The sequence below is a fragment of the Vicia villosa genome, linkage group LG3, assembly GCF_029867415.1.
Source record: "Vicia villosa cultivar HV-30 ecotype Madison, WI linkage group LG3, Vvil1.0, whole genome shotgun sequence".
In the NCBI taxonomy this organism is placed as follows: Eukaryota; Viridiplantae; Streptophyta; class Magnoliopsida; order Fabales; family Fabaceae; genus Vicia; species Vicia villosa.
The window spans coordinates 1-14,205 of NC_081182.1; the positions used below are offsets into that span (position 1 = coordinate 1).

At 36.2% G+C, this 14,205-nt stretch overlaps 1 protein-coding gene across 1 annotated transcript; it reads left to right on the forward strand.

The window, feature by feature from the left end:
• Positions 1 to 13,380: 13,380 nt before the first annotated feature.
• On the forward strand, positions 13,381 to 14,051 carry LOC131654708 (auxin-responsive protein SAUR50-like). Its single transcript, XM_058924655.1, has one exon. It carries the CDS (start codon positions 13,453 to 13,455, stop codon positions 13,792 to 13,794), a length of 342 nt encoding a protein of 113 aa, XP_058780638.1. The 5' UTR covers positions 13,381 to 13,452; the 3' UTR covers positions 13,795 to 14,051.
• Positions 14,052 to 14,205: the final 154 nt, after the last annotated feature.

The window sequence follows — 14,205 nt, forward strand, 5'->3', positions numbered from 1 at the left end:
TTAGTAGAAGGGGGGTGTTAACTAAGCAAGCCCATTAAGAATATTTTATTTTATTTTTCATAAAATAAAGGAATTGGGGAAAGAGAAGCAGAAGCAGAAGAAGCAGATTTTGGAACTGAAGAACACGTGAAAGTGAGAAGAGCCTAAGGGTCTGTTTTGGTTCAAATGAGGGGGAGGGGAGGGGAGGGATTTTAATGAAGGGAAGGGGAGGGGAGGGAAGGGGAGGGAATTTTATTAATTATATATATGTTTGGTTCAAACAAGGGGAGGGGAGGGGAGGGAATTTGGTTAAAAATACGTTTGGTTCACGAGGGGAGGGGAGGGGTTTTATTAATAATTTACGTTTTTATCCTTATGATTTTATATAACTGATAAGATATTCAAAGTTGAAAATTTCATAAATAATTTTTTTGAAAATAATATTCGTAATATTTAATGATTAAAAATTTATAACTTACCACATAATATTAAAAAAATTGAATACATTTGATATGTATTATAACTTTCGGCGCAAAATTATCTATAGGTTGATAACAACTTTTGAATACATAAAAATAATTTATCGATATATATATATATATATATATATATATATATATATATATATTATAATATTTTAAACTATTCAATTATTTTGTTTATTTTATATATATAATATAAAATAAACAAAATAATTGAATAGTTTAAAATATTATAATATATATATATATATATATATATATATATATATATATATATATATATATATATATATAATAGAGTATATAACGAAATTAGAAAAAAATTATTATAAATAAACATAAAAATAAAAATTATAATAAAAAATTAAAAATTTTAGTTATTATAAATTTCATTACATAAAAATAATAATTTAAAAGTAAAAAATAATTATAATAAATTGATATAAGCAATAGAGAAAGAAAAAAAAGCAGACGAAAGAAAATAATAATTTTTTGAAATAATAAAATAAAATTGAGGGTATTTTAGTAAATATATTAATTTATTAAATATCAACAGTCACATTCCCTCCCCTCCCCTCCGAATCCCCCCGATTCGGGGGAACGCAAAATGTGTGATTTGGAGGGATTTTGCTCCCCTCCCCTCCCCTCCTCTCCCCTCCTAAAAATTGAACCAAACACATTTTATTATAAACATTCCCTCCCCTCCCCTCCCCTCCCCTCCGTTTACCTCGAACCAAACACACCCTAAAGGGAAGGAGAACTTCGAAGATTCGACTCTGAGGTAAGGGGGGATTCTTCGGGTTAGTGATCCTTATGCGATTGTAGGTAGTAGGATTGATTAGGATTATCGTTTAGTTCAATCGTACGTGTCGAGTTGGGAATTTTGTTAGGTTTTGATAATCTTGTATGAATTGACATGATTCTGTTGATACTTGTGATATATGATGTTAATACATGTCAATAACTTGTTTGAAATGTGTAATTGTGTGAAAATCAATGATAATTGTGTGTATGTTCGTATGTACCTGAAATTGGGGAAATGGGATATGGTAAATGCTGTCAAAATGGTGATTTTTGCTGTGCAGGTACGTAGGAACCGGTTCCCATGTGGGACGAACCGGTTCCCCCTTATAAAAAACAGAGCGTGTGGATTCTGGGTAGCTGGGAACCGGTTCCCATGTAGGGACAACCCGGTTCCCCATAGTAAAAATCAGAGGCGTGTTTTGGGAAGCTGCCAGGAACCGGTTCCCATGTAGGGACAACCCGGGTTCTGCAGCATTTTTTCTAAAAATGTTTTATCTTTAAAATCCCATAACTTTTGACCTGAGTATCCGATTTATGCGCCGTTTTGAGCATTGCGAAGCTAAGTTAATGGCCTATACGATGAATAGGTGGTATGGACGTAAAGTCCAAGTTGTTCATTTGTGATTATGTTATTTATTGGGTGATGACTTTCGTGTATGCGTGTGATATGTTTGTATGAATGCTAAGAATATATATACATGCTTATTGGTGATGATTTTGGTGATGATAATGAAACGATGTGTTACATCGGATTGGTGATGTTGTAAGCATGTTATATGTTGCATTCATTGGCATACATTTTTGGTGATGGATCCCGGTGATGAAAGTGGATCAAAATGGTGGGCATAATTCCCATTGTGTGGAATTTGTGCTGGTTAAAACTGTATCTTGGTGATGAAAAAGATCGGTTGGATGGGTTTATCCCATGGATGCTACCACATGCATTAGTGTCAGTTCATTCATTGCATTACATTATGATATGACTGAATGATTGTGTGGAGTGATAGAATATGCTTATGTACTGATGTTTGGTTGTTATAACAAATTCCGATTTTATGTATGATGAATGGATGATAATTGCTATGATATTTTATTGCTTATGATTGTATAATGGTTATTAATTCGAATGAAACTCACCCTTACTTTGATGATTTCAGATTAAGGATGTAGCGGTGTCTTGACCGGGTGAAGATAGCTTGTAGGCTAGCCCGTAGTTCGTGTCGAGTCATGCTCTGATTGTAACACTGGGATCGTTTAGTCTTAGCGTTACATGAGATACTTTGTTGCTATTTTGATTATGGATTATATATTGTTGAAGTGTTTGGATATGTTCCTTACATTGTTAAAAATAAGTTTCCGCTGTGATGAACACAAGAGTTTGAAGTTTGGTTTAATCTTAATAAAGCATGACAATCGACTTGATGTTTTTATTTATTTAATAATTGTAGCATCCTTGATGTGTTATTACTCTGAATATATTATATTTTCCGCGGGGGTTTAGAAGGGTGTTACAATAGTGGTATCAGAGCATAGTCGGTCGTTAGAGTCAGAGTCTTAGTGTCAGTGTTCCCTTGTATGCGACTAGTGTAAGGTAAACACTATCGATACTTCTATTCTGATGAGATTGTTTTGTGATTTAGCAGAACAATGGCTGGAAGAGGTGGAAGGATTGATGACGCTATCGCAGAGGCTCTAGGCATGATTGCTGGTGTACTGGGAGGGAATGCTAATGGAGCTGCGATTGGTGCTGACAGACAGTTGAACAGCTTTCATAGGAACAACCCTCCACTGTTCAAAGGCACCCATGACCCTGATGGTGCTCAGAAATGGTTGAAAGAGATCGAGAGGATCTTCCGAGTGATCGATTGTGCAGAAAATCTGAAGGTGAGGTACGGTACTCACATGCTATCAGAAGAAGCTGATGACTGGTGGGTTACTACTAGGACTGAGTTGGATTCAGATGGGATTGCGATTACTTGGGCCATATTCAAGAGAGAATTTCTGAGGAAGTACTTTCCTGAAGATGTGCGGGGAAGGAAGGAGATTGAGTTTTTGGAACTGAAACAGGGTAGTATGACAGTGCCGGAATATGCTTCCAAATTTGTGGAGTTGGCCAAGTACTACATACACTACACCAACGATGCAGCTGGAGAATTCTCTAAGTGTATCAAGTTTGAGAATGGTCTTCGTGATGAGATCAAACAGGGTATCAGGTATCAAAGAATTCGCCGGTTTGCTGATTTAGTGGACTGTAGCAGAATCTTTGAGGAAGACAGTCTTAAGCTGAAATCATCTCACTCTCGTGAGTTAGTTGATAAGAAGGGTAAGAAGCCTATGGACAGAGGTACACCATATGGTAGGGGAAACTCAAGAGCTGGTAACTGGAAAAGGCCTAGTGGGGGGGATTCTGGTGCTCCCTTTAGGTGCTTCAACTGTGGTGAACCAGGACATAAGAGGAATGAGTGCAAGAAAGAAGAGAAGAAGTGCTTTAAGTGTGGCAGAGTAGGCCATGTTGCTCCTGACTGTAAAATGAGAACTGTGACTTGCTATAACTGTGGAGAAGAAGGTCATATCAGTACACAGTGCACCAAGCCGAAGAAGAACCAGTCTGGAGGGAAAGTCTTTGCTTTGTCTGGATCAGAAACCACTCCAGAGGATAGACTGATTAAAGGTACATGTTTCATACATAACACACCTTTAATTGCGATTATTGATACTGGTGCAACTCACTCATTTATTTCATTGGATTGTGCTAAGAGGCTGAATTTAGAGATAACAAAGATTAATGGAAGTATGGTTATTGACACTCCTGCGTCGGGTTCAGTGACCACTTCATCTGCATGTTTGAACTGCCCTATTGATATATTTGGTAGGAAGTTTGGAATGGACTTAGTGTGCCTTCCACTCGAACAACTTGACATTATTCTGGGAATGAACTGGTTGCAATTTAACCGAGTTCATATCAATTGTTTTACGAAGACGGTCATCTTTCCTGAAGAGGTTAGTGTCGAGGAGTTAGCGATGACTGCAAGACAGGTGAGTGAAGCAATTCAAGACGGGGCAGCCGTGTTTATGCTTTTTGCGTCAATGGAAGTGAAAGGAAGGGTAGTGAGTAATGAATTACCAGTGGTACGAGAATTTCCAGAAGTTTTTCCAGAAGATGTTAGAGAGCTACCACCTGAAAGGGAAGTAGAGTTTGCCATTGAGTTAGTTCCTGGAACCAGTCCTATATCGATGGCACCTTATAGAATGTCAACATCTGAATTGACCGAATTGAAGAGTCAATTAGAAGAATTGTTGGAGAAGGAGTTCATCCGTCCAAGTGTGTCACCGTGGGGTGCACCGGTGTTATTGGTAAAGAAGAAGGAAGGATCTATGAGGTTGTGTGTAGACTACAGACAACTGAATAAAGTTACTATCAAGAATCGGTATCCATTGCCGAGGATTGATGACTTGATGGATCAATTGGTCGGAGCTAGTATATTCAGCAAAATTGATTTGAGGTCTGGGTATCATCAGATTCGTGTGAAGGCGGACGATATTCAGAAGACTGCGTTCAGAACGAGGTATGGTCATTATGAATACACTGTGATGCCGTTTGGAGTTACTAACGCACCTGGTGTTTTCATGGAATACATGAATAGGATTTTTCACCCTTATCTTGATAAGTTCGTTGTGGTGTTCATTGATGACATTCTGATATATTCCAAAAGCGAAGAAGAACATGTAGAGCATCTCAGAATTGTGCTGGGAGTGTTGAAAGAGAAGAAGCTTTATGCCAAACTGTCGAAATGTGATTTCTGGTTAAGTGAAGTGAGTTTCCTGGGTCATGTAATTTCCAAGAACGGTATTGCCGTAGATCCAGCAAAGGTAGAAGTTGTGTCTCAGTGGGAAGCTCCGAAGTCCGTGACTGAAATTCGTAGCTTTCTGGGTCTTGCAGGTTACTATCGGAAGTTTATAGAAGGATTTTCAAAGTTAGCTCTACCGTTGACGAAGTTGACTAGGAAGGGTCAAGCATTAGTTTGGGACTCGAAATGCGAAGAAGGATTCCAAGAATTAAAGAAGAGGCTGACTAGTGCCCCTATTTTAATTTTGCCGAATCCGGCAGAATCTTTTGTTGTGTATTGTGATGCTTCATTGATGGGACTTGGAGGTGTACTAATGCAGAACCAGCAGGTAGTTGCTTATGCGTCGAGACAACTTAAAGTACATGAGAAGAATTACCCGACTCATGACTTAGAGTTGGCAGCAGTGGTGTTTGTGTTGAAATTATGGAAACATTATCTTTATGGTTCACGATTCGAGGTGTTTAGTGATCATAAGAGTTTGAAGTACTTATTTGATCAGAAAGAGCTTAATATGAGACAGAGGAGGTGGTTAGAGTTCCTTAAAGATTATGATTTTGAGCTGAATTACCATCCTGGTAAGGCGAATGTTGTTGCTGATGCTTTGAGTAGGAAGTCCTTGCATATGTCAATGTTGATGGTGCGAGAACTAGATTTGATTGAGCAATTCCGGGATTTAGGTTTGGTATGTGAAGGCACTTCGAATAGTATCAAGTTAGGTATGTTAAAGCTGACAAGTGGAATTCTTGATGAAATCAGAGAAAGGCAGAAGGAAGATGTGGGACTAGTTGACAGATTGACTTTGATTAACCAAGGAAAAGGAGGTGAGTTCATAATTGATGAGAATGGAATAATGAGGTTTGGCGACCGTGTTTGTGTTCCTGATGTTACCGAACTGAAGAAGAGTATCTTGGAAGAAGGACATCGTAGTGGATTGAGTATTCACCCTGGTGCTACTAAGATGTACCATGATTTGAAGAAGTTATTCTGGTGGCCTGGAATGAAAAAGGAAATAGCTGAATTTGTTTATTCTTGTTTGACTTGTCAGAAGTCAAAGATCGAACATCAGAAGTCGTATGGGACTATGCAGCCTTTATTTATTCCTGAATGGAAGTGGGATAGCATATCCATGGACTTTGTATCTGGATTGCCAAGAACAGCTAAGAACTATGAAGCCATTTGGGTTATTGTGGATAAACTGACGAAGTCTGCTCACTTCATACCGATGAGGATGGATTATTCGATGGAAAGGTTGGCACAGTTTTACATTGAGAAAATAGTAAGTTTGCATGGTATTCCTTCGAGTATCATATCAGATAGATATCCAAGATTTACATCCAGATTTTGGGAAGGGTTACAGAAGGCCTTGGGTACTAAATTAAGGTTGAGTTCTGCTTATCATCCACAGACTGATGGTCAGACTGAAAGGACGATTCAATCATTGGAAGATCTATTGCGTGCTTGTGTATTGGAAAAAGGTGGTACGTGGGATAGTTACTTGCCGTTGATTGAATTTACTTACAACAACAGCTACCATTCGAGTATTGGTATGGCTCCATTTGAAGCTTTGTATGGTAGGAGGTGTAGGACACCACTGTGTTGGTATGAATCTGGTGAAAGTGCAGTGATTGGACCAGAAATTGTCCAAGAGACGACGGAAAAGATTAAGATGATTCAAGAGAAGATGAAGGCTTCTCAAAGTCGTCAGAAGAGCTATCATGACAAGAGGAGAAGAACACTTGAATTTCAAGAGGGAGATCATGTGTTTCTGAGAGTAACTCCTACGACGGGTGTTGGTCGAGCACTGAAGTCAAAGAAGTTGACGCCGCGTTTTATTGGTCCGTTTCAGATCACGGAAAGAGTAGGAGAGGTGGCTTATCGTATTGCTTTACCGACAACACTTGCAAACCTACATGACGTATTCCATATATCTCAATTGAGGAAATATATTGCGGATCTATCTCATGTAATCCAGGCAGATGATGTGCAAGTGAGAGATAATATGACAGTTGAGGCGTTGCCTATGAGGATTGAAGATCGGAAGATAAAGCAACTACGTGGTAAAGAAATAGCTTTAGTCCGAGTAGCTTGGGGAGGAGCTGCAGGTGGAAATGTTACGTGGGAGCTAGAAAGTCAGATGAAAGACTCTTATCCCGAACTCTTCGTTTGAGGTATGTTTTCGAGGACGAAAACTCTTTTAGTGGGGGAGAGTTGTAACACCCCGTTAATTCTGGTGTATTAATTTAATTATTTTATTAATTAAATTATTAGAATTAATAATTTGTGGGAATTATTTGGAAAAAAATGATAAAATATGGTGTTGGGCTGAGTGTGATAGTTAGTAGAAGGGGGGGTGTTAACTAAGCAAGCCCATTAAGAATATTTTATTTTATTTTTCATAAAATAAAGGAATTGGGGAAAGAGAAGCAGAAGCAGAAGAAGCAGATTTTGGAACTGAAGAACACGTGAAAGTGAGAAGAGCCTAAAGGGAAGGAGAACTTCGAAGATTCGACTCTGAGGTAAGGGGGGATTCTTCGGGTTAGTGATCCTTATGCGATTGTAGGTAGTAGGATTGATTAGGATTACGTTTAGTTCAATCGTACGTGTCGGGTTGGGAATTTTGTTAGGTTTTGATAATCTTGTATGAATTGACATGATTCTGTTGATACTTGTGATATATGATGTTAATACATGTCAATAACTTGTTTGAAATGTGTAATTGTGTGAAAATCAATGATAATTGTGTGTATGTTCGTATGTACCTGAAATTGGGAAAATGGGATATGGTAAATGCTGTCAAAATGGTGATTTTTGCTGTGCAGGTACGTAGGAACCGGTTCCCATGTGGGACGAACCGGTTCCCCCTTATAAAAAACAAAGCGTGTGGATTCTGGGTAGCTGGGAACCGGTTCCCATGTAGGGACAACCCGGTTCCCCATAGTAAAAATCAGAGGCGTGTTTTGGGAAGCTGCCAGGAACCGGTTCCCATGTAGGGACAACCCGGGTTCTGCAGCATTTTTTCTAAAAATGTTTTATCTTTAAAATCCCATAACTTTTGACCTGAGTATCCGATTTATGCGCCGTTTTGAGCATTGCGAAGCTGAGTTAATGGCCTATACGATGAATAGGTGGTATGGACGTAAAGTCCAAGTTGTTCATTTGTGATTATGTTATTTATTGGGTGATGACTTTCGTGTATGCGTGTGATATGTTTGTATGAATGCTAAGAATATATATACATGCTTATTGGTGATGATAATGAAACGATGTGTTACATCGGATTGGTGATGTTGTAAGCATGTTATATGTTGCATTCATTGGCATACATTTTTGGTGATGGATCCCAGTGATGAAAGTGGATCAAAATGGTGGGCATAATTCCCATTGTGTGGAATTTGTGCTGGTTAAAACTGTATCTTGGTGATGAAAAAGATCGGTTGGATGGGTTTATCCCATGGATGGTACCACATGCATTAGTGTCAGTTCATTCATTGCATTACATTATGATATGACTGAATGATTGTGTGGAGTGATAGAATATGCTTATGTACTGATGTTTGGTTGTTATAACAAATTCCGATTTTATGTATGATGAATGGATGATAATTGCTATGATATTTTATTGCTTATGATTGTATAATGGTTATTAATTCGAATGAAACTCACCCTTACTTTGATGATTTCAGATTAAGGATGTAGCGGCGTCTTGACCGGGTGAAGATAGCTTGTAGGCTAGCCCGTAGTTCGTGTCGAGTCATGCTCTGATTGTAACACTGGGATCGTTTAGTCTTAGCGTTACATGAGATACTTTGTTGCTATTTTGATTATGGATTATGTATTGTTGAACTGTTTGGATATGTTCCTTACATTGTTAAAAATAAGTTTCCGCTGTGATGAACACAAGAGTTTGAAGTTTGGTTTAATCTTAATAAAGCATGACAATCGACTTGATGTTTTTATTTATTTAATAATTGTAGCATCCTTGATGTGTTATTACTCTGAATATATTATATTTTCCGCGGGGGTTTAGAAGGGTGTTACAAGCGCCATAAGCTTCAATCTTTATGGAAAAAAAAGCAGTTCATGTTGATTGCTTTGGCATTGATGGCAGATCCCTAGAGGATGATATTAAATGGTGATAGGGGGTCCACAATAAGGTAGTTGATGTTGATCACTTTGTCGTCTCCTCCCTCACCACATGTGGTCTTAAGGGTTACATAGTCCATTATTCGTACATGTTTGCTTGAAAACTTGTTAACGAACCACTAAACATCTTTATATTGTTAGGGTCAAGCTGTAGTTTTTAGAAGACATCCCGGAACATAACATGAGGGGGAGCTATAATGGTCTATCATGATGCACTTGATATCCCATTTGCCATGTGGCACCGTGATAAATAGAGTATCATCATCGTGAGGGTTAATGCTGATGGCGTTCTCCTCAGACAAAAAGATGCAAGCCCCTGTTTTCCCTAGGGTGCTTCTCATAAATCTAAGGGATATTATATTTGGTGCAAACACGTGACTAGCGTATTTCCTTCAGGCTACTCTGGAGATGCCTCTCTCGGTGAACCCTCGGTTGATGATGTTTGTGTAGTAACATAGAGTCTTGTCGAACATATTTAGAGGGAAAATGGAAAGGATTAGAGTGAAGATATGGCCCAAGTTAGTTTTATTGGAGCCCTACAATGGGCGTCATTGTACTGGTCAAAAAGTACAGGTGTGCGTGTCCCCACTACAAGGGAGGGAGAATCATAGACTGTAGTAGGTTTATAACGATGTATGGTTATTAGAGATTGCCTACTGCGGCGAGAAGCTTTATATGGTGGTGTTTTATGGTGGTTTTAGTAGTCATGATCAGGTGAAGTGAAAGGCTCTGAAGGTGACCGGTGAGCGTAAGTATAACCATATGAGGTACAATCAGTATGCATTAAGACCTTGTTAAGTGTTGCGCGTTAGGGTGAAATAATCTTTTCTCTTCCCTTAGAAGTAAGAGTATTTATGTAGGCCTCTACGGTCTAGTGTTTTCATAGAAAGGATTATCGCTCACCCAATCAATGATGGACCATTGAATTTATATTTTAAAGGGATATGTGGTTCAGTTATTGACCTTGACTTATCTCTACCCAAAAAACATGTTATCCCACGTTTCCCACGATTGGGTGAAAGAAAGGTTCGAGGGCGAAGCAGCACCTCCCTCTGGGCGACATTCCATTGTCGCCTCTTCTGGGGCAGTCTAAATACTTCGCCCTAGGTGGGACCTTCATAATTATAATACTGCAAGATATATTAGCCCTGAGATACCTTCAAAGTCTATTAACATAGGTGAAACCAATACATTGTACAATGACATAACACAATCGTTGATAAACATTTTTGGAGAAATATATTTGTATATTTTTGGATATTAATCCTTTGTCATTATGCTTTGAAATAAGTACAAAAACAACTAATGACATAATGAGTTTTCTCCACAAAAGCCTTTACAAAAAGAAGATGAGAAGTCTTTGGGCCATATTTTTCACTGTTCATTGGTTTCTAGAAATTTTCTTCCACCTGATCAACAATAATATGAGATAATCTCTCCATGCAAATGACAAAAAAGATAAGGGAAGAAAGGATCCCTTTGCCTGATTCCTGTCTAAGGAGTAAATGAATATGTTTTGTCCCTATTTTGCACACGATTTTATAAGATGGAGACATGTTACAATGATGGATGGTCTATATTAGTTTAGGAGGGAAACTTGCACTCTTCTAAGTACTTTTCGATGAAATTTCACTTGAGGTGCTTATAAGGTTTCTGTAAGTCAATTTTGATGGACATGAACATTTTATTATCTTTCATAGTGGACAATGAATAAACCGTCTATTTTTCGCTATAATATTACAATTGAAATATGTAAATTTATTGCCACATTTACTTTTCTTAATAAATAATACTCAGAACATAATTATCGGTTATCTTTCGAGGTTCCTACACAAGTTTTTAGACAATTTTGTCAGAGTTTAATGGATAATTGAATGTGAAAGCCGTTGTTGAGTTTGCAAACGTTATTGCAGTAAACCATGGTTCTACAACTGTTTGCTTTTTTTTTTCTTTAAATTTTTTATTAAAAATATCCAAATTAATACTAATGAGTGGTATATTGTGGGGTTTAGTAGGATCTATTTTAAAACTTTTGAAGAGTTATTTGGATATTTGAGAAATGTAAATGTAAATGGGTCTCACTTAATATATTATATTATTTCACATAAATGTTTAAATAATGGAGAAGTGTGAAATAATATAAAATATTAAGTGAGACCCATTTAAAAAACTCAAATGGATATTATAGATGTGGATGCTCTAACCATACCAAAAGTGATAGCCTAGGTTTATAAAGCGTGGAGCTCGTCGATAATAGTTTTGTATCAGTAAAACTACATTGCCCCAACTTAGATTTTGAGTGAGGTAACTGAAAGATCTAACTTGATACATTGTGTATCTTTCTCTTTGGCCCTTTTATATGTAGGGGTTCAAAAGAAATTGATGAAAATATTGTTAAGTCATCTAGAAACTTGCATTGTGATGAGGAAACGCTTTATGATCTTCATCATTTGGGCTATGTTTGGTTTGAGAGAAGTTGTAAAGAGAGAGTTAGGAAAGAGAGAAGTTGAAGAGAAATGCACTTTTTCTTGTATTTGGTGGTAAGTGAAATAGGAGCGAGAGAACTAAATAAAGTGGGTCCCACGTATATTCTCTTTGTACACAAATTAACTATAATAAATATCACATATATATGTATGAATTGCAGAGTTCAACAAACTTGCATAATAATAATAATAATAATAATAATAATAAAATTAATAATAATATAATAATATATAATAATACTAGTACGTGGATGTAAAACAATGAACTGTTAAATAAAATAGTTTTTATATAAAACAAACGTGGCAAACTAATTATCATCATGTAACATAATTAAAAAATATTTACAAAATCTATTTATATAAACTTATACAAATTTCTTAATAATAAAATTAATAAAAATTTAAGTAAGTCATATTAAAATAATATTAAAAAGCAAAAATAAAACAAAGTATTTTATTTAGCAGAATTATAAGTTAAAAATTAATAAATTAATTAATTTAATTCAACCAAGGACATTTATGTCTTTGCCATAAAATAAAACACTTCTTTCTCTTCTATTTCTCTCTTCTTTCTTTTATACCAAACAATACATCAACTCTACTCTATTTCTCTTCCTTTTCTCTCTATTCATACTCTTTCTCTCATCTTTTTCTCTTTTCAACTTCTTCTCTCAACCAAACATATCCTAAATGGTTAAAGGGTTAAGCTCCAATGTGTTGGCAATAAAGGATTTTTTGTGTGTATACCTCTGCAATCAAGTCCACTCTAGATTGGATCTTGATTCAGTTCAAAACAAATGAATTTAGTAAGCAAGTCTAATTTTTTAAAATATGTATCGTTTAAATTTTTTCACATAAATTAATGAATGCAATCATATATATTATCAAATGACATTATAGACTACTAATCAAGTATCATAATTTAAACAATAACAATCATTTTGAAGTGAAAATAATATTCATTTCAAAATAAATTTTGTTTATTAAAACGGCCCACATTTTATAACTATGGGAGTATAAATACATTGGTTGATGTAGATATATATATATATATATATATATATATATATATATATATATATATATATATATATATATATATATATATATATATATATATATATATATATATATATATATATATATATATATATATATATATATATATATATTTTAGAGTTAAAAGGTTTGTGCGAGGGTAAAATAATTTTACATTATCATTCAATAGAGAGTCACCAATCTGTCATGTAATTAATTTTTTTTTAAATAAAAGAATGTTTTAATTAGATATATGGTGGTGATTGATTAACAATGTAAAAATATTTTACACTATCATAGTAGTATAGTATTTAAAACATAGTAGAAAATATGATTATGAGGGATGGGTGAAAATAGTTTAGAACAAGGTAATATTAGATCCATCCATGTTATTGGTGCCATAGAGAGGACCAACATAGAGAAGAGATGCAAGTGGGGTTTGTTCCCACCACCACACATGTCCTTACTCCTTACACACACCCCAAAACACCCGTGGGCTCTCCTTTGCCCCCACACACACACTCCACATGATCAACAAATACAACTAACTTCTCTCTCTCTCTCTGTTTCTCTCTTCATAAATACCAACCGTCACTCCTATCATCACTTCCACCATCACCATCACCACCACCACCACTACTACCTCTCTACTTTCACTCACTCTCTCTGAAAATGGCCATTAGAACAACAAAACCAACCAAACTCTCTCAAAAAACAGTCCTCAAGCAAATCCTAAAAAGATGTTCAAGCCTAACCAAGAAAAACGGCTACGATCAAGACGAAGATGACGTCCAAGATCTTCCTCTTGATGTACCAAAAGGCCACTTCGCAGTTTACGTCGGAGAAAACAGAAGCAGATACATTGTACCAATCACAGTCCTAACTCACCCTCAGTTTCAGTCCCTCCTTCGACAAGCCGAAGAAGAGTTCGGCTTCGATCATCACACCGGCCTCACAATTCCTTGCCACGAAGTTGTTTTTCGCTCGTTAACATCAATCATGCTCAGATCATAAACATAAGCCAACCTCGTTTCATTACATTGCTTCTACTAGAAGAAAAGATGATCAAAGATGAAGCTGCATCTAGCTTTTGCTTCTCTTTTTTTTAGCATCTTTCTTCAATGTAGTCATTGAATTAGTTTGCGTAGATTCGCAATCTAGTTTTTTTTTAATGTTAGTAAGTTCTTGGTTATGTTAGTTTTTGATCGAGATCGAATCGAAAATCATTATTAGTATTTTTGGTGAACAATGTGATTGTAACGTTTGTTACCAGGAGCATTTCTTGAGGAAAATTTTGTATAAAAAGTTTCAGATTTATTTTCCTTATAATTTGAAATCTGCAAGTTTTTTGCTATTTGCGCCTCTCTGATGTGTTTCTACACCCCACCTGCCATGTGAAATTAAGATTTTATGCTGAGACAGAAA

Bases quoted from the DNA above. Each gene is read 5' to 3' on its own strand.
- LOC131654708 (XM_058924655.1), top strand. From the start codon at position 13,453: ATGGCCATTAGAACAACAAAACCAACCAAACTCTCTCAAAAAACAGTC.